The sequence below is a fragment of the Nesoenas mayeri genome (assembly GCF_963082525.1).
Source record: "Nesoenas mayeri genome assembly, chromosome: 13".
Lineage (NCBI taxonomy): Eukaryota > Metazoa > Chordata > Aves > Columbiformes > Columbidae > Nesoenas > Nesoenas mayeri.
In genome coordinates, this window is record NC_137550.1 from 8,663,549 (window position 1) to 8,690,689 (window position 27,141).

General features: G+C 36.2%; 1 protein-coding gene across 1 annotated transcript in view; it reads left to right on the plus strand.

Annotated features, from left to right (window-relative positions):
- Window positions 1–26,182, plus strand: part of RPS6KA6 (ribosomal protein S6 kinase A6) — a 39,450-nt gene extending 13,268 nt beyond the window's left edge. Inside the window, exons 4-22 of the mRNA XM_080352402.1 lie at window positions 2,145–2,226; window positions 3,043–3,123; window positions 3,664–3,743; window positions 6,582–6,688; window positions 6,968–7,005; window positions 8,460–8,602; window positions 9,368–9,438; window positions 10,755–10,843; window positions 10,921–10,985; window positions 13,054–13,156; window positions 14,443–14,567; window positions 14,859–14,984; window positions 15,530–15,619; window positions 16,293–16,451; window positions 16,893–17,054; window positions 17,451–17,527; window positions 18,580–18,697; window positions 19,644–19,784; window positions 20,632–26,182. Of these exons, the coding sequence (XP_080208528.1) occupies window positions 2,145–2,226; window positions 3,043–3,123; window positions 3,664–3,743; window positions 6,582–6,688; window positions 6,968–7,005; window positions 8,460–8,602; window positions 9,368–9,438; window positions 10,755–10,843; window positions 10,921–10,985; window positions 13,054–13,156; window positions 14,443–14,567; window positions 14,859–14,984; window positions 15,530–15,619; window positions 16,293–16,451; window positions 16,893–17,054; window positions 17,451–17,527; window positions 18,580–18,697; window positions 19,644–19,784; window positions 20,632–20,757 (1,983 nt within the window). The 3' untranslated portion in view covers window positions 20,758–26,182. The remainder of the gene's footprint in view (window positions 1–2,144; window positions 2,227–3,042; window positions 3,124–3,663; window positions 3,744–6,581; window positions 6,689–6,967; window positions 7,006–8,459; window positions 8,603–9,367; window positions 9,439–10,754; window positions 10,844–10,920; window positions 10,986–13,053; window positions 13,157–14,442; window positions 14,568–14,858; window positions 14,985–15,529; window positions 15,620–16,292; window positions 16,452–16,892; window positions 17,055–17,450; window positions 17,528–18,579; window positions 18,698–19,643; window positions 19,785–20,631) is intronic.
- The last annotated feature ends 959 nt before the right edge of the window (window positions 26,183–27,141 follow it).

Below are 27,141 nucleotides of genomic sequence, written 5' to 3' on the forward strand. Positions count from 1 at the left end.
TCCCTTGTTTCTGTAATACAAGGTTAGGTATAAACCTAACAAATCTGAGTACAGGTAGGTGTGTTCGTGGAAATCACATTGTTGTGGAGAAAGTTATCTGTCCTGTTTTACAGCTGGCTGCTCTGGGGTATTTGTTGCTTGTTTTTACTATGACAGCATTTCTGACTTTGCGTTTTTTAGAGGAAAAGCGGTGTCTTTAGCCATAGACCTTTCCAGACAGTCAGCCTGGGAGGGGTTAGCTCAAGAGCATTTTTGGATAAGGGAGACAGTGCCGTAGTTGAGTCCCTGGGAATGTTTGAGAAGTTATTGACAAACTGAATCTTTTTTGCAGTCTTGCTCTGGTGCCAAGAGAGCACTGTTTATAGCAGCACACCAGCTTGTGTCAGAGACAGAGGGGTGAGTCAGCAGCACATTTTCGGAGGTCTGCCATGGAGAGTTGTGGTTTGTTTGAACTGAAGAGACACATTTGTGGTTCCTCTGGAGTGGCACCTGCAGCTCTGTGAGACCAGCGGTGCCAACAGCCAGGGATCTCACCTGGTGCAGAGCTAGGGGGGTTTTTGTGCAGCAGCTCTAGTGTTGACAAGCTCTGTTCACCTAATGCTATGGCTGTTTGAAGTAAAAGAAGTGTTTTCAACTGCCTCAAGACTTTTTTGCAGCATCTAGTGAGGAATCAGAATAGACAATATATCTGTGGCATAGAGGTTGCCTCACATCTTCGGTAGCTCAGATTGATGCTTGGGAGGCACCGGGGTGGTACAGACGTCAACAGACACTTCTGGAGGAGATGGCAATTTGTCTTTTAATGATGGTACTTGACATGCTGTGAATGTTTGACTTTTTTCAATATATAAAGTCTGTATTGACATAGATACAGAGGAATGATTGTGGTGGTTTGGAACTGGAACCAAAGTAACAATGAAGTAAATAACCTGAGAAATGTATTTCAGGTTTTTTATTTTGCTCTATTTGTCAAGTGGCCTACAGCTAAAAAGGCAAAGCGAACAATTATTCAAATAGCATGCAGAAGAAATGTGGCAATTTTTTGTTACAGTAATTTGTTTTTGTAATGTGCCACTTGGTGTCACTTTGCAGAAGTGAAATTAAAAATCAAATGTCTTAGTCACTAGTTCGAAACACACTAGTTAAAATATTAATCCTAGTATGTAAGAAACTAATTTCTTTTTTAAAAACAGACATCTAAACTAGATCTTTCAAAACACCTAGAAAGTAGACAATCAGCTTTACGTATGTTTCTGTGTTCCTGTTCTTCTGCTGTGTGTTTTTTTTTCTATCTCATGCCAGGAAGAAACCTGCATAGAATTGTATGATCACAGCGGGGGAAAAATAGACATTAGACATTGTAAATTGAAAGGCCTAGTAATTAGAATATTTGTCAGTAGAGGTACATGTGTTCGTACTGCATTACTCTAATATTATGCTTTTCTTAGTGTCAAGTTATATACCATCTATCTTTAAAACTCCTCTGGAAAGAAGAGAGTAGCAAAACCTGTTGGAGTTGCTATTCCAGAGGAAAAGTGCTTTGATCTTAAATGCTGATGTTTCCTTGCTTTCGTCCTGCCATTCTCACAGAATTCATTACTATAGCCTGTTATGTATTTGAGACTTGGGTCTTAAACCTCAAAAATCTCTTAGGAGGTGGCAGAGCAGGCAGATTTGTCATTCTCTGACAAAGTAATGTGAAAAACCCCCACATTTATAGAAGAACTTAATTGATAAGTACTTACTTAAACTGTTTGCTATAGGAAAGAATGTATAGTTTATGAGCAATCTGAATGCTTCAGTGTAATGTGGTGCGTGTAATCTAATCTGATTAAGGAAACGCAGTTTTGCTCTTCCTTTCAAGGTGTGCTCTTAGGAAAGAGCACTGAAAGCTGTCTGAAATTCATAGGAGGTTTACAAATGCTGTGTGATAGTTGCATGTAGGATTGCTAAGCTTACTCTTGCAAAAAGACTTGCTATGAATATTTGGTGTACTTTATTCCTCAGAGATTTTGAGGAGTGGGATGGGACCAGGGATGTGTTATCTCCTTGTCTGTGTTAATGAAGCTAAAAGTGAAGTTGTAGTAATGCTTTTTTTCAGGTTGTTTTAGCAGTAGTTTTCAAAATGGGCTTTATATTACCAGGTCTTCCTTGTACGGAAAATAATCGGTCCTGATGCTGGGCAACTTTATGCAATGAAAGTATTGAAAAAAGCTTCTTTAAAAGGTATGTGCAGCTTTTGAATTGGAACTTCAGCAAATGTTTTCAGTGCACCTGTATATCTTCAATGAGTCTCGCAAATACTTATTTTTAAAAGTTTTTTTTTAATCTTAAATATTTTTCAGTGAGTTCATAAGTCTTCTCTAACAGTAGCTTTTTCAAGAGTAACTTGTAAGTTCATGTCTAAGAACTATTTTAAATCTGGCCAAATAACTTTAATAATGTGGTAAAAAGTACTCTTTCAGAGTTTCAGACTGCATTATTTAGTTCTGTTTAGTCTTTTCATTCCATTAAAACAAATTAATTTCACAAACCATTTTCCTTTTTCCTTTCATTAAGTTAGAACTCTACTCTGGTCCAAAATGTGAAGTCATTCCCTTTAGTTATAGGTGCCATAGCAAGCTAATGTGCTGGTTTGGCTTTCAGAAGACACTTCAGTGGGTGCAAATCCACTGTATGTAAACAGGGACTCTACTAGTGGAAGAGGAAAAAGTAATCTTAAAAGACAGAATATCTATTCAGTACAGATAGTTAATTCGGAGGTTGAAGTTAGCTGCCTGGGCGATATGGGCATTTTTCTAATAATAATATGGATTTTCACAAAATACTGGAATGTGTTGGAAAAAAATGAAGACGATAAGGAAGCCTTGCTGTCTGAAAGCTTGTGCTTCGTGGGACACCTAAAAGTTCCAAACAAATTCGGTAACGATGAAAAGTATTTCTTTAGACAGCAAAGGCTTTCTATATGCTAATTTCTGCTCCATTTGTATTACACTAAATACATTTGTTTGATACTAGTCTTTTTTTTCTTTTTCCCCTCAGTTCGGGATAGAGTTCGTACAAAAATGGAGAGAGATATATTAGTAGAAGTAAATCATCCATTTATCGTCAAACTGCACTATGGTTGGTATTTCTTTTTTTTGGTACAGTTTCTTTCATTACTTGGAGGTGTAGCTGATCTTGTCAGTTTTCAGTTTTACAGGGTCAATTTTTAGTATCCAAATTAGGTTCTAGCAACTTCAAATTGCAGGGCTAAAAAAGGAATGTAAATACACATGTGTATACAAGTTTTAAGTTCTCTTGAAATAGAAAAATTTGGAAAATTCTTGCAAGTTCTGAAGATTTTTTTTTTTTTTTTTTACTTTTCACTGAGTAAAACCAAAAGACAGTAATTCACATACTTGGTGTTTCGCTGTTTGACAAAAGAAGTAAAAGAACAGTATTTGAATGATCTCCTATGACTAAGATTGTCTTCTGTGAAGAAGCAAGTAATCATTCCATAAATTACCTCATGTGCTTTGGAATTTTCTCAGTTCCATAACAAAAGTATTGCCTTTCACTGACATTTCCAGGTTGTAAAAGCATTCAGATCTGTTTTGTAGATCATCTTTGTGATACAACTCTTGAGGTTTTTTAATTTTAATTTTTATTTTCTTTTTAAAGCCTTTCAGACTGAAGGGAAGCTATATTTAATATTGGATTTTCTCAGGGGAGGAGATGTATTCACACGATTATCCAAAGAGGTAAGTACCTAAAATTTTATTTTCACTCAGTTTTAGACAGTTGGAGTTTTTTATCGCTATAGGATTGTCTTCTGTAGCTATTTTCCCCATATTCCTTGTCACAGTCAAGTCTTTAACTTAGCTGGACTTCCTTTACATATCCTACAATATATTCTGTAACGTTAAGAACCATAAGTGTGTATTGTTTAGTAGCCTAAGTTTTAATTTGGTATCTGCAAAGTACAGCTCTTTTGTCTAAAAATGTTTTGTTACTTGGAAACCTGATTGAAGTAAATTGAAGTAAAAAAAAGATTTAGCAATAAAGGAAGTGGATGGATAGTTCTGATGCTCATAGTCGCTTTAGGTGCTCCTAGAATCCCACATCCCTATAAGATTTCTGCTGCATTGTAAAATTGGATGGTGCTGTAACACAAATCCGAATGCTTAATCTCACAAAGTATGATCACTGAGTGTTTTTGAGACCACTTCCCTTCATCTAACATTGGCATACTACTGGAACTTTAATTTTTCATTTCTATTTTTGTTTTCTGGAGAGAGAGCTTCAGAGGAGGGAATATGATTCAGCCAGTTATTTTTTTAAAACGTTTGTCATCAAATATTTATTATATGTTACCTTAAGTATTATGAACACACTTATAAGACTTTGATTTTCATTCTGCAAACCTTTTATAAAAGATGTAAATTTTTAATGGCAATTTCTCAACAGCTTCACAGTAAGAGTTTTTCAGTGTTTTCAGCAGTGTAAATACATTTATATTGCTAATGCATAGGAAAAGCAATGAGACAACTGGATATCTGACTGGTTTGGTTTTGGTTTTGATTTTTCATGACATGAAGGATGTTGTTGTATCCCCAGTATGTAAGGCCATGAGCTAGTTTTTTTCCCCATATGCTTTTTGTAAAAAATAAAGCTTTACTTTAGGAATGGGTGAAAGAGAAGGAAGAACTTAAAGGGATCTTTGTTTCCCTTTTTTATAAAAAGCTGATCTTGGTAAAACAGCGATCATGTTTAAGAACTGAGCTCAAAATTAATTAACCTTGAGGCTAGAATGGAGGTTAAAAGCTTAAACAAACTGACTTGTAAAGGGTTATTGGAGCAGTAGGCAGGAAAGAGGTCAATCTCTGCTTTGATATAGGATGTCTAATTATAGAGGAAATTCTGGTATAGCAGGAAGAACGATTCTTTGCACTGACACAGCTGGGATTACCGAGTGGCCAACATTCTTAAATAAGGGATGCAAGCCTGTCCATAATATTACTACAATACAATTCCTAATACTATAATACAATTCCTTTGTGAATGAAGAAGTAATAATTGTCAGGTTTGCTCAGTGTTAAGTTTCTACGTGTTTTTTTTTTTTTTTACCTTCTGTGATGGCTTTTAAACACTTATTTTGTCTATAGAGGAGAAAAAACAAAACAGACTTTTTTTATTTTCTGGTAGGAAGAAAATGTATTTCCAAAGGTACCTGGTAAAACAAGGGCAGTGGACAATCCACATGAGGGTAGACTCCCCATGGCATTTCATACTTTCCACACAAGGATTATTTTACATTAATTGGGTTTAGTATGAGGTTATTTAAACACTTCTGATGCAGGTATGAGAGTTTCAGCTGTAGTAGTGAAATGAGTGTGTAGTGAAGTTTTCATTGGTAACATTTAATGAAGCTGACTTGCATCATGTTTAATTTGACACAGAAAGCAGTTTTAAATGAAATTGTTATGGGGAGGTTGTAGATTACCATTTTAGCATCATTCTGAGATGTGCATTTTGGCAGCTCCAAATGCTATGACAGGTTTCCCCTTGCTTTTCTGGTTATAGATGAAAAACACTATCAACATTGATCTATGGAAAGTCAAGGTGAAACTGCGTAGTGTAACAGTGTTATTGTTCATACAACATTAATACCCATCATTATGGAAATTAGGAATATTTCTGTTGCCAGTGGAACAGATTACATCTGTGCAATTTGAAGTACAGATCAGTGTACTACTAAAGCAATAAGCCCCGTTGCTTTAATTTAAGTCTTGTTAGGAGGCTGTAATCTGCAGTTGAGACGGCTATTCTCCTTGTTCCTGGTATTTTCAACAAATAAAGAAATAGTTCACTTAAACTGCAAATTCAGTTCCAGTAATTTAAAGATTACGAGCTGCTGCAGTAATTTGTCGAACATGACAAGAGCCAAAGCAGGTTCTTATACATGAAATGAGACGCAATCTGCTAAGCGTTTAGGTTAGAAATGCGTCTCTCAAATGCTCCATATGCAACATCGGTCAGTTTTTCAGTCTCTCATCTGGGTTCTTCAAATTTCTTTTCCTAAGAAGAGCAGAGGAGGTTCTTCAACTTCCACTGCAGATTTTCATGTTATTGTTATTTTCACCGAAGTGTTTTATTTTGCATGCTTTTTTCAAAATTTTCTTTTATTATTATTTTTTCCTTCTAAATAATGTGAATTCACAGAGACAGTCACCCAATACTGCAGTCATATACTGAATTTTACAATGCAGTGGAAAACAGTCTGTATAGGATTGTGGCAGAAGGAGTGCTGGGGTCAGTAACACCAAATATAACAATTAAATTTATTACCTTAAAAGTTAGCTAATGCTTTCCAGTAACTGCTGATGTTTTTCTTTAAGTATTGCGGGTAGTGCTTTTGTAAATGTGATGATTAGCCTTTATTAGTATTTAATTTCTGTTAGGTGAATTCATGACTTATGAGTTCATAAGGTGCTTCTGAAACTTATTGTGAAATGTAGGCAGACAGGACTGTTTTGTTTAGATTGCAGTTTTAAAACTGAAGACAAGATCAGAAGGTAAATCTATACAGTTCTTATTAGGTTATGTTTACAGAGGAAGATGTGAAATTCTACCTCGCAGAACTGGCCCTTGCTTTGGATCACCTGCACAGCTTGGGAATTGTATACAGGGACCTGAAGCCAGAAAAGTAAAGTAAAATGTATTTTACCACTATTACGTGTATTTTGCTTGTTGCTTTGCATTTTCTACTTATAGTGATGGAAAAAATTAAAAATACTTTTGTGAGACTATGTAAACAAACATAAAATGTAAAAAAAAAAAAAACCCCTATAAATTAATTGAAATAATATTGGCTTGTTAAATTAATAACAAGCTTGAGATGAAAATTGCAAACTATTATATTTTAAATGTTATATGTAAACATTCCTTTTTATGTGTGTTGGTGAATGTGAATTTTAATTTTCAGCATTTTGCTTGATGAAGCAGGACATATCAAGTTAACAGGTGGGTAACACTTATTACAGTATTTTCTGAACAAATTTCTGTATAAGATTTGAGTTATAAGCTTAAGATATGTAGTGATGGCTGGAATATGTGTGAGCCAGTAGTTAGTTGTTCAGGAATTTTTTTATTGGACAGGCTTTTAATAATAAATCTGTATCCCTTCCTTATATAATGATTCTTTATATAGCATTAAGTACTTTTGTTGAAGTATTTCAGGTAGTCAGAGACTGTATGTGATGGTTTTGGCCATTTACCAGCTGAAGATCAAGATGTTATAGACCAGGCTGGAAGCTGCTGAGACTTTTAAAAGGGAGCAGAAGTGCTTTTGGTTTAAAGAGATTTCAGTGCACAATAAGACATATAAAACATCACCTTTTTTTTTTTGTTTGCATTTCTGGATTATCATTTTTAGATGCATGTAAAATTGCAGAAGAATGTTCTGTGAGGAACAACTGAAATACATATATTGTAGGAAATGATAAATAGGAAAGACTGACTATTCAGAACACAAATTACGATGAATTTCTGAATGCTTTAATTACAGTTCAGGTGATACTTTTGGAATATAAATTGAATTATATATTTTAATCGATAAATATTGCTACTAGATTCTAAGGGAAAAAGAAGTTTTGGGTTTTTTTTAATTTTCAAAGAATTGATAGAATAATAGCAATGGAAATCATGTTCATAAAATGTCATTTTTAAAATTCTGCGTGATAAATTAAAATCCAAGTCAATCCTAAAATTTCCCCTTCGTTCTGGAAGTGGGAAGCATAATCGATGGTGGTGTTGATTAGCGATCCTTTCCCCTTTGAAAAAAGGAAACTGTGAGAGCCTTTTCTTGCGAGTCGGGCTGAGATCAAGGGTTTGCATCTTCAGTGGCATCGTTCAAACAAGAAAAAAAGCGTTCTGGGAGTAAAGTGAGCAGATGTGCCAAACTATAGAACTTGAGTCAGGATGCAGAACCATGTTGTCTTATATAACAACATTATTTTTAGTCTGATTTTATTTATTCATCATTCAGTAATGCTAGACCATGCAGACTGGGTTCTCTTTGAAATTCACTTTTACTTGTATCCAGTTTTTTGCATGAATAAAGCAGGCAGTAAGAAGAGAAAACAAGAACATTTGGTTATCATCAGGCTCTAAATATGTAACATTTCAAATATTGAGTTGTTATTATTTTGAGTAGTCTTATTGATGCCTAACCATTGATTTAATGCGACTTATGGAATGGTTTTGATGATATATAGTAAACTAAACATCTGAGGTATCTCTAGATATCTCCAGCTTCTTATTTCATGAAGATCTAGGATAGCACAGTATTCCTGAAAGAAAACAAAAGCTGTCAACGCTTTGATTTTTTTTAAATACCATATGCAATATTGGTGTATGTGTTGTGGTTGTTCCTGAAGTTCTTTACTGGCTATATTCTTGTAATGCTGTTGTTGTAGACTTTGGACTCAGCAAAGAATCAGTAGATCAAGAGAAGAAGGCGTATTCTTTCTGTGGTACTGTAGAGTACATGGCACCCGAAGTGGTAAACAGGCGCGGGCACAACCAGAGTGCGGACTGGTGGTCCTTTGGGGTTCTCATGGTACTGTCACCTCGCTTAACAACACAAATACACTGTGTTTGCCTAATGGGACTGTCAAATAATGTGTTTAGAATAAGCTTGGCCAGATATAATTATGAATGGTTGGGTAAGAGAGAAATCAATAACTGAATTGCTACTGAAATAGCAAGTAATGGGATTAAATTTTATTTTTCACCTGCTTAGCACTGTATTACACATCAGGAACCACAAAGATCATACATGTAGTCCGTTAGTAGTTTAGAACAGTTGCAGTCAGTTCGTATATTGATTTCACATGGTACTTTATAGTTAAAACTGAATACTTCATTTGATGGAATAGTAATTGCATTTTTGTAAGAGTAAGCCCCTTAATGAGTGAAGTAAGCCATTCACCGCTAGCACTTAAGCTTTTTCATGATGTATCAGAGCATCAGGCTGCATATTGACATTAAAATTAAAATACTGTTTGAGTATTATGGATACTGCTATTTTCATAGTACAGCAACATCTAAAAGTAGGTTATGGAGAGGATTTTTATTAATTTAATTGAAGTAGCTTATGGATGTAAAATATTCCTACATCATTGTTACATTGCACTTGCCGCTGTTGTTATCACGTAAACTGCCAATGAAAGGAAAATTTGACATTTGTGAAGTTTTTTGATAACTTATACAAGCTCAAGCCAGTATGTCTAATGTAGTGCCAGTGCAGAGTACAACACTTAACACTGTGTTTGAGCAATTGGGGCAAGAAGTGTTGATTTAAATTAACATTTGTTCTTTTCAGTTTGAAATGCTTACTGGTACACTACCATTTCAAGGTAAAGATCGAAATGAAACTATGAATATGATACTGAAGTAAGTATATCTTCTTACTTTTTGGAAAGTCAGTTAATGTACTTTTTAAAGATGTTTTAGCAACTTGTTATAACTCCTTGTACTTGAAGAGCATTAAGCTAAGGGAAACAAAACAGCTAAGTCCCATCATCCCAACAATGTTCAGATCCCAGAACAGGGAACTGCTGTTAAGTATCTGCAGGAATTAAAGTCTTAGGGATGAAATTGTGTATTTATTGTAGATGTGTAAATAAGATAAAATCGGTACAGTGAATTAGACCAGCATGATTTACCACTCATGTTGTTATTACACTCTCTTGCTGCTGTTCCAGCACAACTTATTTTGTAAGCAATAGTTAATCTGATGTTATTTGTGTATGTGTATGTGGAGAGTGCCCTTACATGCTCGCATTTTCCATATTCAATTGCCTGAGTTGCAACAGAAGCTGTCTAACAAGACAAACTGGGTAAACTGGTGATTAGTAAGTGAAGTTGTTGGGCAAACACATTCTCATCTTTCTTTGTGCTTAGCTAGCAAATAATTTCCTGTAGACCATGTGCAAGAGCCTTGTGCCTTTTGTGGGGTGATGGTCAGGGAAAGGGGGTGAGAGAGAAACTCTGTTCTTACCAATGTATGATGGTTTGAACTTACAGTGATATTACCTGTTAAAGGATTAGATCACTGGCCTCACCTGGAGCTCTGAGGGATGCTACACTTCTGTAGAAGAATTTCTTGCCTGAGTGTAATTGTTTTCATAAAATCAGCTTAGGAAAGTCAGTAAGCTTTTACATGATGGCTTAATGAGCTACTGTTTGAGGCTTTTGCTTCTAGAGGAATATTATTATTTAATAGCAATCACTTCAGGGGCAAGTAATTTGGGATTTGGTGAGTCTCTTCTGGTGTTGATTCTGGTAGAGGTATTTTGGTGATAACCTACTGGTGACATGAAGATATCTGAAAAGATTTATTCCTGAGAGAATTGGTTTACTCTATTTTAGCGTAAAGCTTGTTTTGGGGGCTTGAGGGTTTTGGTCTGGTGTGGTTCTAGTTAGTGGGTGTTTTGGGGTTTTTGTTTGTTTGTTTTTGTTGTGGTTTTTTTATTTTTTTTTGGGGGGGTGGTTTTGTTTGTTTGGGGTTTTTATGTTTTTGTTTGTTTGTTTTGTTTTTTCTTTTAACCACTCATAATGTGAAACTTGAAAGCTGATGAGTTAAATGTGCACATTCTACAAGACTTGGAAGTAGATGCTTGGTGCCTCAAGTTGTGTGATGAAGTCTATGTAGACCATTTTTAGAAAGATACATTTCTTCCTTTTACTTGTTTTCTGTTTTCCTTTAGAGCAAAACTTGGAATGCCTCAGTTCCTCAGCCCTGAAGCACAAAGTCTTCTGAGGATGTTGTTTAAAAGGAACCCATCAAATAGATTAGGTGGGTTCATTTTTATTGCAATCTTCTTCAAAGACTTTACCCCAAAGTGTGTTAAATATGGTATTTTCTTTGTTCAGGAGCTGGTTCAGATGGAGTTGAAGAAATCAAGAGACATCCTTTTTTTTCTACTGTTGACTGGAATGTAAGTAACAAATGATCTGAATGGTAAAGCTTTTTTAGTTTTTGTTGTAGCATTATAAGTATTTGCATCTGAATAGGACACAGTAAACACTGCAGTACTGTTACATTCTGTTACAGACTGTTACATTCTGCCTTCTACTGTAATCTTACTTGGCACCTAGAGCTGTAGTATTTATGTTATAGAGAGTATTAATTATAAATTGAGCATTTACTTTTTAAATAATTAAGAGTTGCAGCATTCTAAAGCTTAAATTGCCTGTCAGAGCCTTTGTAGTGGGAGGAAGATGCTGGTGTTCCCTGTGTGCCAGAATCCTGCTCTTCAGTCAGTGCCCATCTGGTGCGTCCATGCAGGGTGCAGCAACTCGCTTTCACTGTAATTCTCCTTGATTTCTCTCTGGTTAACCACAGCACATTCCTATTTTATCAGTCATATTCCCTTCACAGTCAAAGTATTGACTCTGGTGCTCCGAGATGATCAGAAGTCCCTATGAGTTCATGATTGCTTGCTTCAATTTTTAACAAGCAACATGGTACTTTTCCTCTGCGGTTCTCTAAGCTTTTGAGATCTCTTTTTTCCCCTGTAACATTCATAAAACCGAAATGCTCTATATTGAATAAATCCACTCTGAAAACACTCCTTTGCTATAATGCCTACAAAGGGATAGACACAATAAAAAAGATGTTGCTGTGCTGATGGGACTACCTGCAATGCCAGCCAAGACCGGGCTCAACTGCTTCTTTAAAGCCTCTTGGCATGATCCTTCTCTTTATTTACTGCTGAGAAGGTGGTTTTCTAGCTGTGTTCATGCAGCATCTGCCACAGAGTCCTGATTAGCAAGTAGAGTTTTCAGTAAGAACAGAACTTCACTCTTTTATGTGAGTACACTTCATAAGACAAGGCTGTTTTGTTATTGCTTGATTATCTACTTTTCTTTTTTCGTAAGGGACTGATGTTGAAATAAATACCAGCAAGGAATTTTGAAAGATCTACAGTTCTAACTCTTTAGCTGGTTTTTTTTTTCCTTGTTTTTTCTTTTTTCTTTTATTTTTTTTTTTTAATTTAATTCATATATTTGGCAGTGCTTTGTAGTTATTTCACTATGGTGGTATTGATGACCACTTCTGTATTTTATGTCATTATTTCTTTGGGATAATTTAGGTCCCTCTTCCCTGGTTGTTGGTCTTGGTTTTGGATTTTTGGGGATTTTGTTTGTTTGTTTTTTAATTCAAACACATTGCGTGCAGGAAGATTAAATGAAACAAACCACCAAAAAGAAGTCTGAAAGGATGAGAGAAATGCCAAGAAGGTGTTCTCAGAACTTGCTGAACTTTACATGGGGCTGCAACAGTATTTGACATGAAATTTTCTTTTTCTTTTCTTAACTGTAAATGGGACTTGTTGCTGACTTGAGATCACTCGGGCAATGAATTTTCTAAAGCATGTTGCAGAAAGGATTAAAAAACGAGGAACCATCGTTCTGCTTTCCCTTCCCTCCCCTAACTTAGTTCTGTAGATTAGGAAAAACCTGGAGTAGAGCTTTGAGAATTGGCAGTTCCTTGCCAAGAGGGACGTGCCTGGCACTTGAGAGCGTTCTTGTCTGGGACCCAGATTAGAAACGTAAAGACTTTATTCCATGTCTTCTCTTTGGGGTGGGTTTTTCAGGATTCTGACAGAACAGCAATGAGCCAGGTCTGATGATAGAAGGTGACATTGCACTATGGCTGCTCTATGTTCTTCTGAATAAGCCAAAGATGAACTAGTGATAAGTATAACAGCAGCCTGCTGTTGTAGTTTTAAAAGTACTGATATGGTAGATTCAGAAGAATAAGGAAAAAGACCTCTGTGTGTTTTAACTCTTTTGGTAACATTTCAAGTCAAAGGTAGATGAAAGTAAATCAATCTTTCCATATATATTTGTGGTTTTCTACTTGCTGTACATTATTCATTCTTTCAGAAAACTATTTTAATGCAACAGTAACACTTGAGTTCCCTACCCTTCAGCTTGGCAAAATTATAGCACCCAAATTTAATTAACTCTTAATTGTCTGACTTTATCCTTCTACTTTAGAAACTGTTCAGAAGAGAAATTCAACCCCCATTTAAACCTGCTTCTGGAAAGCCAGAAGATACCTTTTGTTTTGATCCAGAATTCACAGCAAAAACACCAAAAGGTAATTGTGCAGGGTAATAAATGGGCGAGGTTCGTGGGACAAGAGGGGTCAAATTCACGTTACAGTAACAAGCTTACTAAGAGAAAAAGCCAGTCACAGAATTAAAAGGAAAGGATGCAACAGGGTTCCAGTACCTCAGAGTAGTATGTTCTCCTGGGTGGGTTCATATTCTTTGAAATACTCTACTAAACTTTGATTCACCAACAAAACACCCCAGAATATTAATAACTGAATTATGGCTTTTAGTCATGGTTTATAGTCAGACATGCAGTGTTTGGGGAAGAAGTATTTAATACTAAAAGTAAACGACACTTGATTGCAGCAGTGATTATTTTTAGGATCAGTATTCTACTGACAATGACGTGCTTTAAGTAACCTCCTTGAACCTGTTCATTACTATCAGTACTAAAATTAAATCTTAAAAGTAGCATTACAGTTGGTTTTTCACTGAGCTGTTCTCCTCACTTATCCATGCTGGGTTTGACTTTACTCTGGAGAAAATAGTGTTTCGATGGTAGAAAAGGGTGGAAAAAATGTGCAGTGGGCTGGGGCCTGTACTGGGTTTGTTCCCACGACATCTCAAAAGGTTTTAAGCAGCTTATGAAAACTGGGCTTTAAAATATCCCTTAGATTATTGCCCTATGCAAACACTTATTGCTTAGTATTCGTCAAGTTACACTTCAGGTTTTCTTTTGTGAATTTTTTTCTTTATTGCTGCATCCAAGTTTTAAAGCCACTTGTCATGTTTATTTGGAGAATGTCTGTGGTTCTACACAGAATTATCAAGCTGTGCTTACTGGGAAATCTCACACAGCTAATTCAGAGGTGCAAATGATATAATATGAGGAAAGATTGGTTCTAATTATTCAGTAGTATTAGTTATTGAATATTTTTGTATTGCCTCACTTCTGCCTTGCCAGCAGCACGTACACCACCGAAACACAAACTCTGCGGGCACTCTTCTTGGTGATACAGCCCTTGAACATGAGGCTACAATCTTTATTTCTTTCTATAAGTAGCGTTGTGCTTCAATAACCTTCTTCCTAAAAATATGTGTGCAAATATTAGTTCTGCAGTATTTTGCAGTTTTAGATAAACCTCGGGAATATATTTGTGTGTGTTGTTGAAATAAGGCAGATAACAGATTAGAAGTCTTATTTGATATCTGGTGTTGCCCGTGTTTGCTTCCCTCCCCTCAAAATATTTTTTCCAACATATCTCTCCCGAATTCTAAGAAATAGCCTTGCTAGGATTTCACCACGCTAATCAAATGTCTGTGCCACCAGATTCTCCAGGGGTCCCACCTAGTGCAAACGCACATCAGCTCTTCAAAGGATTTAGTTTTGTTGCAACTACTGCTGTAGAAGACCATAAAATATCACCACTCACCAACATACTGCCTATAGTACAGGTAACGATTACTTTTGGGGGAAACTTTTTCGGCACGTCAGAGGTTGACCAACATCTAGAGTTTACGGTCTGTTCTTTTTTGGCTGGGGAGACTATTATAAAATGTACATAACTAAAATGCCTTGCATGGGATATTTTTGAAATTTAGAAGGTGAGTTGCTGTTTTTCTGGAGGCAGAATTCAAACGGGACAGTATGGGCAGGCAGAAGAAACTTTTGCTGTTGGAAACAGTATTATAGCAAAGAGCATCTTGTTACTATAGATGACAGCTTGTATGTGTTTGTTTTTAAAGCAACTTCATGGAAGCAGCGCACAGTTTACTGATGTCTATGAACTGAAGGAAGATATTGGTGTTGGTTCCTACTCTGTTTGCAAGCGGTGTATACACGTAGCTACAAATATGGAGTTTGCTGTAAAGGTACTTTGAATAAATTTTACTGTGGCGATTTGGAAATTGTGTGGTAGGTTTGTAAATTTAAATGCATCAGTTTTCTAGTAATGAAAAACAGTGTGTTCTTCACTTCTTTAAATTGAGTATTGCCTTCTTTAGCTCTTTTTTTTGGTGGGTAAAGTTATGACCTTGAAGAACTGGCTTTGCAATTACAATCTTGAGGCCTGGAAATATTGTGTGATGAACACACCCAACATAAAATAAGATCTGTGAGGCCGGAGCTGGGCTGCAGGGAAGGGGCGATGCTTCAGACAGTCCATTGCCTTTCCTTGGCTATTGGAGCAGAAAAGACTGCATTCATGATACAGTTTTAACTTGTTGCAAAAATAGAGAAAGAAATGAATAAACAGTAAGGGGTGAAGCTGGAAGATTAATTGATCATGATTAATTCATGGAGTAAGGAACTCTAGCATTTTTTATTCTGTTGAAGTTAAAATATAAATACAAAAAAAAATTTCTTTATCAAATAGATTTTGTTTAGCCAAGTTGTTTTTCCTTGCTATCTTTTGCAGATAATTGATAAAAGTAAGAGAGATCCCTCAGAAGAAATTGAGATTCTTATGCGTTATGGACAACATCCAAATATTATTACTTTGAAGGATGTATGTAGTACTTTTTCTCTGCTACCTCTTATTACACAGTAGTCAGTAGATAGATGTAGATTTGGGGGGTTGATTGGGCTTTATTAAATTTCTTTTACATTTGCAAATTTTTTGGGAGAGCAGTACACCTAGTAAAGTGGTATTTCCAAATATGACATTGCCCTGATATTACTTTTTTTTTAAATGCTGTTTAGTAAGCTTGAAGTGAGAAACGATGTAAAGGTTGGAAATGTCCTATTCCTCTTATTTCAAATTAGTAGCTAATGTATTGGTAATCTGAATCTGAAAAAGCAGTTAGTGTTGTCCTGTATATGCAAAGTGTCAGCAGCTAAAAATTGCCCATGGAGGGGAAGAGTGATAGGGAGCAGTAGCGCTACTCTCTTCTTACTACAGAAGTTCCTAGACTGAAAACTTTAATTCAGAGTCATAAATTAACCGTCAGTTACCTCAGCATCTCACAGAATGACATGTAAGCTTTCTTATACTTGATGCTTTAAGGATCTTGAGTTGCAGAATTACATTTTTTTAGTCTCTGCTGTTTGTGCTTTATGTTCCTATGTGAACAATTTAGTCTGTAATTTTCACATATATCAGGATGTATAATTATAGATGACATTTTGTTAATCTATATGAGTGTATTTACATTGTATACACTTGTTAAATTTTTCATCAGGTGTATGATGATGGTAGATTCATATACCTGGTCACGGAGCTGATGAAGGGAGGAGAGCTACTCGATCGGATTCTCCGACAGAAGTTCTTCTCGGAGCGGGAGGCGAGCGCTGTGCTGTACACGATAGCGAAGACTGTGGACTACCTGCACTGCCAAGGAGTGAGTAATTCCTTCTGTGACGTAGCTTCATTCACACTTCTTAAAAATAACAAATGTCTCTTGTTACGTGCTTTGGTTGACTTGTTTTTGTGGCAGAAGGGAAGGTGATCCGTGAGCGTTTTATGACAAAGGTGAATAATGTAAATAACTCATCCTGTTATTCTGGCAAACCTTTTCAACTCTGCTTTTACAGTTTATGAAACAGCAGATATTTGTTCTTGTGCTTGTTGACATGTGGTTTTGTCAGTTCCGGTTGCGTTATGAGCCAGTAGGTGTTTTTATTACATGAACTAGAATTTTTTGTTATTTGAAACTTATATAACATGTAGAACTGTTAAAAATTATTCTCTATTTTAATAAACTTGTTATGAATCATAAATTACCTACAAAAATGTACACACAACTTCTAAATTATAGATTTTAAAATTTCTTTGTTTCAAGGTAGTGCATCGAGACCTTAAACCTAGTAATATTTTATATACGGATGATTCAAATAATGCGGATTCTATCAGGATTTGTGATTTTGGATTTGCAAAACAACTTCGAGGAGAAAATGGACTTCTTCTAACTCCATGCTACACTGCAAACTTTGTGGCACCAGAGGTATCTTAAACTGTCATGAGCTTCCTCTATACTGTTTTTGATGCGTCAAATACTTACACTTTTTAGCAGTGCTTAAAAAAATTCTTCTCATTTTCCTTAAATATAATTATGGATACTTTCTAAACACTGATGCATATGTTTATAACAAACCTGCTTTAAAAATAGCAGAAACCACCCTCAAAAAATAAGATGTAAGTCTGAGAATGTTGAGAAAAGATGTTCTGGGAGCAAGTAGTCTCATGGATAGTTACTGTAACCTGTATATTGAAAAATAAATAATCAAGCCTTTGAAATTGTCCTGAGGTTGACTTACCCTTCCTTAGGCTGTGTGTAGTGGTATTGGTTTGGCGTGGTTTTTTAATATATGGAAAGTCTTTAACACTCTTTGTTTCATAGGTTCTCATGAGACAGGGATATGATGCTGCCTGTGACATATGGAGCTTGGGTGTTCTTCTCTACACAATGCTGGCGGGGTGAGAAACATTTCTTGGCTTTTTTTGTTTACTTGAAACTCCAGCATGCTGCATGAATCCGTGCTTTCCTTAAAAAGGTAAGATATTACCTCACTGGCTTGAATGCAGAATGACAAAGATACTGAAGTAGAACAGGAAGCTGTAAGTAAATGCTCACCCAAACTAGGCTTAGCTTAGAGGTAGGTTCAAGGCTTCTCTCGTCTATAGTGCCTGACTGGGGGCTGTAGAACACACTGGCCTGCAACCTCTTAACTTTCCTAAACCTCTAAGCTTTCATTAAGTGCTACAGAGCGCTCAGTGGCTGAATGATAAAATATTTTCTGAATTCTGCTCTAACAGAAAAATATCAGATTATTTTCCCTAGGAAATGCCAGGTTATACTAATACTCTTGACATTGTTAAAAGGTGTGTTTAAGTGATTCAGATCAGTTTTCAGATTTGCCATATTATTTCTTTCTAGTTCTCGCAGTAGGATTTGTAGAAAGTAAACCCAGTTTACAGGGAACCCTGTAAACGGTTATGAGCCTCCAAAGCTAATGATCTTGTGGTTTAAGCCTCCCAAACTCACTTAAGTAAAAAAACGATCATGAAGATTTTCTTGTAGCTTTTCCCCAAATAATAGATGTGTGCACATTGTGCTCGTTCTCTGATTGAATGTACATACCCTAAACATGATATTACTCCAGCTTTATTGGGCCATTCTGTTGGGTTCCAGGTATGAATTATTTTACAAACTCTGGTAATCCAGTGTAATTTGTGTTTATAAATCACTTCTCTTTAACTTGGAAGTCTGCGCTGATTAGAATGCATTATTAAGATATTAACATCTTTTTAGTCTGCATTTCCCATTTATTCTACTTGATTAACCACAGTTACGGGGGAAAATAAAATAATATAATTTAGAAGATGAAATGCTAATCTAAGAAGTATTTAATAGCATATAGTGTGTTTCTGTCAGCAGTGGGATATCAGAGTGATTCATGAGATTTTACCAATTTCTTGCAACTTCTTACCTATAACGAGTCATTTCATTTTATTTTTCCTTCTGACAGCTATACTCCATTTGCCAATGGTCCTAACGATACTCCAGAGGAGATCCTGGTACGGATAGGCAGCGGAAAATTCTCTTTAAGTGGAGGCAACTGGGACACTGTTTCAGATGCAGCAAAGGTGTAGATGTGTTTTGTTTTGCTCTTGTATTTTTCTAGTATTCAAATGAACATCTACTGGACTTCATAGAACAGACCATTTTAATACAGTGGTTTGCTGTTATTACCTGTAAACTTTATTGCAATAAAGGCATCTTAGTCACCAGTGTTACCTTTCATAAAGTTTGGCATTAATATTAAATCTTTTCCTGAACTACACTAATTGTTCATTTCAGTAGGAATAATTCAGAATACTTGTTGGCTGATGCTGTCTTAGCAGAAGTCATTCACTTCTGTATATTTAAGAATGCTTAACATTTTGTTCTTAAAGGGAACATTCTGTCAGCTTATTCATATTTTGTTTTATTTCAAGCTATTCCTGTCTCTGTTATGTGGCTGTCCCACCCAGCTTTTCTTTTCACCAACTGTGTAATTAGTAGCTTATTGCTAATACTTCTGCACAGGCAAAAACAAGTGCCCATTTCTCTTGGCTTTGCTCTTTATGTAGTTCCTTGAAGGGGAAATCTTTGATAGGATATCACTATATACAAATCCAATTGTGATATGTAGTCAGCAGACCCCAAATGTATAGTATGAATGAGGAAAGAAGTTCGCAGATAGTTTCCTTCCATAAAATCAGTCTGCTAAATTTTAATAGGATTTCTAGTCTTTTAAAGCTTATATTAATAATAAACAAACTGAAACATTAAACACACAAGCAACAGTAAGTTTCTTTACAATAAAGGCTTGCTCTGTTAAACTGATTAAATAGTGCAACACATTGTTTTCAGACTTCTGTGGTGTCAAGGCACAGAGTGATCCAATTTATCTGCTGATTAATGTGTGTTTGCATTGTGTTAATCCCTGCTGCATAGGCTCCTTTTCTCTTTGCTGCCATAATTAATGCTTTAAAGTCTGCATAAGATTATTTTAACTGAATCATATGTGTATTTTTCATTTTTATCTAGGACTTGTTATCACATATGCTTCATGTAGATCCCCATCAGCGGTACACAGCAGAGCAAGTGTTGAAGCATTCGTGGATAGCCTGCAGGGACCAGCTGCCGCATTATCAACTCAACAGGCAAGATGCACCACATCTAGTAAAGGTAAAACCACCTGAAGACTGTTACTTGAGCTGGTGGATGTGCAGTGAATCAGGTCACTTTTTAGAGCCACAGGTAGCTTTTCCCTCGTACATACATATTGATGTTACGTAAGCAGACAAATTATTGGTAAACTTTTTTTTTTTTCTTTTAACCTATGTGTAAAGGAAGAGATTTTTCTGGATGTTTTGTTTTCAAAGATGAAGGTAGCTTTGGCCATACAGCAACCTCATAAGACGGTTTTCTGAGACTAAGCCTTCCGCAGGTTCAAGAAATCTTTTGGGATTTGTTTCTGACTGGCTCACATGATGCTTTCCTAACACAAATTAATAAGCTGCATTACAGTTTTTCTAGCAGTATTTTATGTTCGTTCTGTAATTCTGACCTACAAAAACATTCTACTGTATGCAGACAGCTTTTAAATTGACTTCATTAGTTTTGTTGGATTCAAAACCAAGGACCTGTGATAGCTGATCTTTAATTACATTGTGTTCGTAAGTCAGGACCTGAATATCCATGTAAGTGTATGCAGTTGGTAAATTGATGCTAGTGTTGCTTGGAAGATACTAATTCTGACTCACATTTAAAGGTTACTCCTACACCTAAGGTATGTAAAAGAAATACATAGGAAAGAAAAAGAAATGTCAGATACCCGTGCTTAGAAACATGAAGAATTAAGCAATAAATGTTTTGGGTTTTTTTTTTCAGAACAGGCTTTAGAGAATGTGCATGACCTGCCACAAGTTGTGGGTTTGTTTTCGTAGAGTTAATTAAGAATTTACTATTCAATTGCTTTATTTTCTGATAAAAATGACCTTTACAGCCTTTTCTATATTTCGTTGTTCTCTAGGGAGCCATGGCTGCTACATATTCTGCACTGAATCACAAGACATTTCAGCCGGTGTTGGAGCCTGTTGCAGCCTCAAGTTTAGCTCAGCGACGGAGCATGAAAAAACTAACATCAACAGACTTATAGATCCACTGGGACACCTTAGCAAACAGAAGCAAGGGGAAAATCCAATAAGTGGCTCTATTTTGCCTGACCTGTGATCAAAAGGCATCTATGGTTTCCTGCTACACTACTTGAATTCTGTAAAAGTCCTTTTTTAAAAAAGAAAAAAAAAAATCCACAGGTTCATACTGTGTTGTTTTACAGGCCGTATCTGTTAAATTAATTTAAACATCAGGTACACCATAATGAATTTCTCTACACTGTCCTTTAAGAGATCTGTTGCAAATATTATTTCACGTTCTGTATAGTTTTGCTGGGTTCATTTAAAAAATGGTTTAGGGGACCGTTGCCAATGACCAAGTTGTATATAAAGTGTCAGTGTAAGTTTTCTTCACACCTTTAGATCCTGTTGTGAAGGACAAATTCTTAATTTTGTAAGTGGGCACTTAATTCACTCAGTTCATATAATTTGTTGATTACTAATATGAAAAGCTGACTAATGTGCCAGTGTGAACCGCATTAGTGTTAATTTGGAAGGGCTGTGTTTGCATGGTGCCAGTAACTGATAAGTTTATGTGAAAATACAAACAAAAGGGTTATGTAAAATTTTGCGCTTTATGAAGAAACTTAATTTGATCGCTTGTGACCCGAAAGAAATGCTGGTTAACAAATGGCCTTTACAGGGAGATGAGCATTTCTAGTTTTTACCGCAAATGGTATTGTGCCCTGCACTGAGCTGGAGAAAGTGTGTGTATAAACTGCCAAAATTAGGGATCTAAATAACATTGGTACCACTTTAAGACTTGAACATGAGGCAATCAAAAAATTATTTTCATCATCTATCCGTTTGTACAATGACTATGTTGCTGTTTTCTCATTTCCACTGCATATACCAAATATTGTTTGTTTGGCATATAAGAAAAACTGACACTTTATTATAACAAACTTGGTACATGGATTTTATTTTATATTTATTTGATTTTTATAGAACGTTGCTTCTATCTGAATCTCTTGCCGCATGTACAAATATTACAGAACATAAATGCAAAATTTTATTTGCCTAAGTGTAGGGGTAGCTTGGGAAAATAAATAAGCCTTGCAGTGTGCCCAGAGAAGGGAATTCTGACCAAGAAATTTCACAGTTATGGACAGGTTACTGACAATGTCCTGTCCTGTCTCCAGCGTTCACTCACCTTCCCTCTCATGTTGTTGGGACTTCAGCTATTTCTGAATGCTGTGACAAAGAGGAAATTAATTTCAGGGCCAGAATTATCTTGAGGTTTTTTGACTCAAAACCAGTGCTAACTGCTAGTAGACTGGGAACTAATGCATTCAGCAATGATGAGCTTAAAAGTATTTTCAAGGTCTTAGACATACCATGCAATTGTGCTATCATAGTAGGATGACAAGCATTTTAAATACTAAGTATATTAGTGACTAACGGTTAGACAGTGAGCAGTTAGAGAATCCAAATGACCAAAAATCAGATGTATTTGAGACTGATTTGCTGTTGTGGAATTTCCTGTTTCAGACAAGACACCTGTGATGGCAGAACTTGGCACTTTGAGACAGGGAAAACGCTTCCAAGAGAATTCTGTCCCAGCTGCCAAGAGTGGTGGTAGTAACTCAGACCTTAAAAGGTGAAGGGTGCCAGCTGGTTTTTGCTTATACTGGTGAAGAACTCGGTGGCATTAGAAGCACTATTAGATAAACCACTTTCTTTTGTTGTGGTGGGGAAAGATGGAAATCATCTGGCCAAATAGTTAGGTATGAATATATGTAGATTTGAGACTTACTGAATATAGCAAACGTAAGTGTGCTATTTGTATTGCGCAGAACATACGCCATACTAAATTTCTCGAGTGTTTGGTAGATATTGGAAGCTGTAGGGGCCATTTGTGCCTAGTTTCGAGGTGCCTCTTTGAAATGCTTGAAAGCTTATCAAAGAACACAACTGCTTCCTGTAAAGCTTCTTGTTCAGTACAAAATCTGCCCCTTATGCAGCTGGTTCATCCTTCTTTTTATTACTGAAGACCTTTGCCAGCAAGAATGCCTGTAAACCTCTTGTCTACAATCTCTCAGTATATATATTTTTTTTGGTAAATTTACAAATGACTGCCAGAAGAATTTGAATTCAGTCTAAGAAAAAACTCAAAGTGGTTGAAATAAAGCCCCCTTAGCCAAGGTCAAGGTATAATGTGGGTTGAAAGGCGGTAGAGAAAACTGTTGGGAATAGAGGGAAATGCAAGGCATGAACGCAACGAAAATGTCAAACTTGAATTGTCTTCAGCTTTCCCATAAGGTAGCAGCTGGTCTTTAATGGTTTTATTCATGAATCATTTAACAGTGTTTAGATTGGTATTTTCTTTTAGCTTGCTTAGAAGTACCACATTATAAGCACCTTAAAAGCATTTTGCACAAAAGCAGCTGAAGGTACTTAAGTTCTTGGTGTGCAAAACAAAGGCGGTAAGAGAAGTACACAAACAAGATGGGTGTTCTAATTCTTAGCAAAGAATTTTAAACAAAGTTATCCTGGCTGTTTTTATATCATTACTAGCCCTTAGCACAAGTGGTACTCGTGGGGTAAAAGCAAGGTTTCAGTGACTGCAACATTACAAATTTGTCTTACCGCAAGGAAAACATAGGGACAAACACCTTGATTATATCTGACAGGCCAGTGTAGTCTGGTATGCCAATTTTAATCCTTAATTGGGGGGAAAATATGAATATTTCAGTATATCAGTCTTTGAAACTTTTTGAATATGCAGGGATACAAAAGAGTTCACTTGCAGTTCAGTCTTACTAGATAGCATTTCATTGTTCTCTTTTGGAATTTATTGCTTATTTCTCATCCCTTTGTTTCAAACTTAGGTTTTGTTCAGTTAAGCAATTATATAACAGTAGCACAGTCTGCTCATGAGTAACCAGTTAAATATTTGAAGTGGAAGAACAGTTACTTTCAACATGCTTTTGGCTGGAGTGAAAGGTTAGTGTCAATTGTTTCATATCATCTCTGCACAGTTCAAGATTACAAACTAATTAGGATCTTACTATCTCACTGATTTACTTAAATTAAAAAAATGAAATATTTATGAAGGAATTTCCAGACATCTAATTAATACCTTAAATAATACAATATTTTGGATAAGGCTCCTGTTCCTGCCAGCAAAATATCTTCTACTGGGATATTTGGTAATGGCATTTACAACTAAATGCTAGTAAGTAGATGCACATCAGCTGCAGCTGGAGCCAGCTCATGGTTGTTTTTCACCCTGTGGATATTGCAGTTTCCATCTTCAGCTATCCTTCTGATTAAAAAACAAGGAATTCTGTTGTATTCCTGTTGTATATTCAAAAACTATGCCATGGCATCGGTATCAGCCAGTGGTGCATACGAAGGGTGCCTGCACACCAGAGCATCACCGTGGTACATCCAGTTAAGCTGCTGGTTTGTGGCTTGTCTGGCCTCACATGCTGTTTTAACATGTTGCGTGGTTCTTCCCATTATGCCGAAAACTAGCTAATTCTCTTTGACCTCGCGAAGGGCCTAACGTGCAGGTAGCCTAAGCATACTGTCTGGCTTAGGCCTATGTTGTAGTATGGTTTAAATGTTCTCCTTGCATCCAAAACTTCACCCAAGTTAGTCACATCAAGCTTGAATTTTTCCATGTTTTAATTAATTGTCCAAAGATAATCTTTGTCTATCCAATAGTTAAAATTACCTCTAGCAAACTTCAACAATTGGCAGTTACTTGCAATATGCTTATAAACTGGTCATTTCCAGGGACAGATTGCTGTGTCCAGTACTCAGCTCTTTGCCCTCAAATGCTACAGTTGAGATAGCTTGTAAGAATTGAGTTAAATGAATTACACAATATTACAGTAATTATTCTGATTTGTATCAATGAAATTAGGCTAAAGCATCAATGCAAACATGGGATTTTGTGTATTTCTGTAGCACTCAAATTTTCAGTCCTGTCCAGTTTGCAAATACTTGGGGGAGGAAAGGGTGGCGCAGGTTTTTCTTCAAGTTTTCAGAAGGCTTCTGAAGCTGCAATAATAGAGTCCTTATGTAATCCTATGGGAGCTCTATATGATTAAAAGAAAAAAATCTCCTCAAAACTTTATTCAAAAACTTTCTTGATATGTGTTGGTAACACGCCTACGGTGTCGTTTATACCATAGCATCTTTCTGCATTAACACGCCTTTAGTTCAATACATTCTGAATACTCTTTGTCCCTACTTCAGTGTATTTTTTTTTTAAGCATTTACTCCCTCAGATTATGTTGTGGATAAGCCTACATTTTCCTTGAGGAACAGAAGAATTAATACATTTTTTTTTAAAACACCACCCTTAATGTGTAGCTAAAGCTTACTTGAGTATTATAGTAACTTATGTAATCAAAAGTCTCCCCCAAAAATAATCAGTGACTGATTTTCTTGAGATTTTTTTCTATGTAACAAAAGCAGACTTTTTTGAAAGCTTTAAAAGATGTTTAATTGATTATATCTCTTAATAAGCTGTTGCCCAGATCTTAATTATTACCAATAGTGAGTTTGAATGACATAGAATCCTGCTTTGGCGGTTTTTAATGTGAAAACTGAAAAGATGCTCGAGGTGGATCTCCTTTGCAGGACAAAGTGTCCCTATTTTGTGAGTTTTCCATTAGGCTTATGAGCAGCATTTGCTAATTGTGTTGTCATGGTATCCCAAGCACTTTGGCATCTTGCACTGATACTCTGATTAGAGCTAAAACTCTTCTGGCACGTGACTGGCTATAAATCTCAATATATGAACGGGCATTAATTGAAAACAAGTGTGCAATGAATTACATGCTCTCTGAGGTACTTCAAAGATGAAACTATACAAAAGGTCCCCATTATCAGATATTGTAACTGTCATTTCTTTCTCTAAGCATATTGTGGATTTTGTATCATATTGTATTTATTTCATTTAATTTTAAAAAGAAAATGTTTTCTTTAAAGCTCTGTATATATTGACATTAAAGTTTGCATTGTACTACGTTCTCTTCTCCTTGTAAGGCTGAATCTAGTAGTGCATTGTATGGTATGTTGTTTTTTCTTTGCACTGTGCTGCTAAAAGATACTATTGCCTTGAATTGCGACATGCCAAAGACAACCTCAAAATTGTATTTATTTTTGTTAAACTTTGTGAATAATGATAAAGGTACAGTTTTAAATAGCTGGCAGTTCCTTGAGTACTAGAATAAAAAGGTTGCAAATTCATAATATTTTATAATTGACCAAAAAAATCCATCATTTATGATTTGGAAGTTCATCAACTCCTTTTTATAAAATAGATATAAAAAACCAATGAGCAAACATTCCTAAATTAAATGTACTGTCAATTGCATTATTTGGTAAACCTTGCCAAAAAAATCTCACAGTCAAGCGCTGTTTACAAATTTATACTCACAGTCAAGTGTTTCATGCCACACTTTCAATAAAACATACATTCACTGCTAGGATTGATGTATTACTTTAGGGTGGGATGATCTGCCTTCTATATGTTTTTAGGTATCTATTTAGCTTTGACTTTATATATAAGGAGGAAATAGTTTTCCTGCGAAGGTCTGGTCCTTTGAAAATGAGGCACTTAGGTAACAAGTGAGAGTAATCAGGTTAAAAACTGACACGCAAACCTGCTCAGAGCTGCTTGTGTGTGTCAGTATTTGCCCTGTGAGGTCTCAGGAGCTGTGTCCTGACACTGCTTCATTTTTTGGATTTAAGCTGATAAATTGCTGCAGATTATTGAACTCTTCTGTCCTCTATGTGAACTGTAACTGCGAAGCCAAATGGGGTTGATCTCCTGACTGGTAAGTGACACAGTTCAGTGTGCAGGTAATGATCCCCATCCCTGGACAAGAATGGGAGATACTTTGGTGTGAACTAAAAGAAGGGAGATTTAGGCTGGACAGGAGGAATAAATTTGTGATGATGAGGGTGGTGAGAGCCTGGCCCAGGTTGGCCAGAGAAGTGGTGGATGAACCATCCCTGGAGGAATCCCAGGCCAGGCTGGATGGGGTCTGAGCAACCTGAGCTGGTGAAGATGCCCCTGCTCATGGCAGGGATGGACTGGATGAGCTGAGAAGGTCCCATCCAACCCAAATTACTCCATGATTCCACAATAGTGTTGAAGTTAATTGCAATATCTGGACTCTTAAGTTATTTGGTAACTTATGTTGTTATTTGTCTTCAAAATCTGTTACAGATACCATGTTTTTCAGTTACTCTCGCAGGCCAAATACACAGTGAGGATTTTTCCACAGCTGCCTGAAGAAAGTCCATCTCCCAGACCATGTTTGCTCACACCATAAAGCACAATAAGGCACTTTAAGGCCTTGCTGGTGCTGAGGCCAGCAGGAGTGGGCTGGCACAGGCAGCTC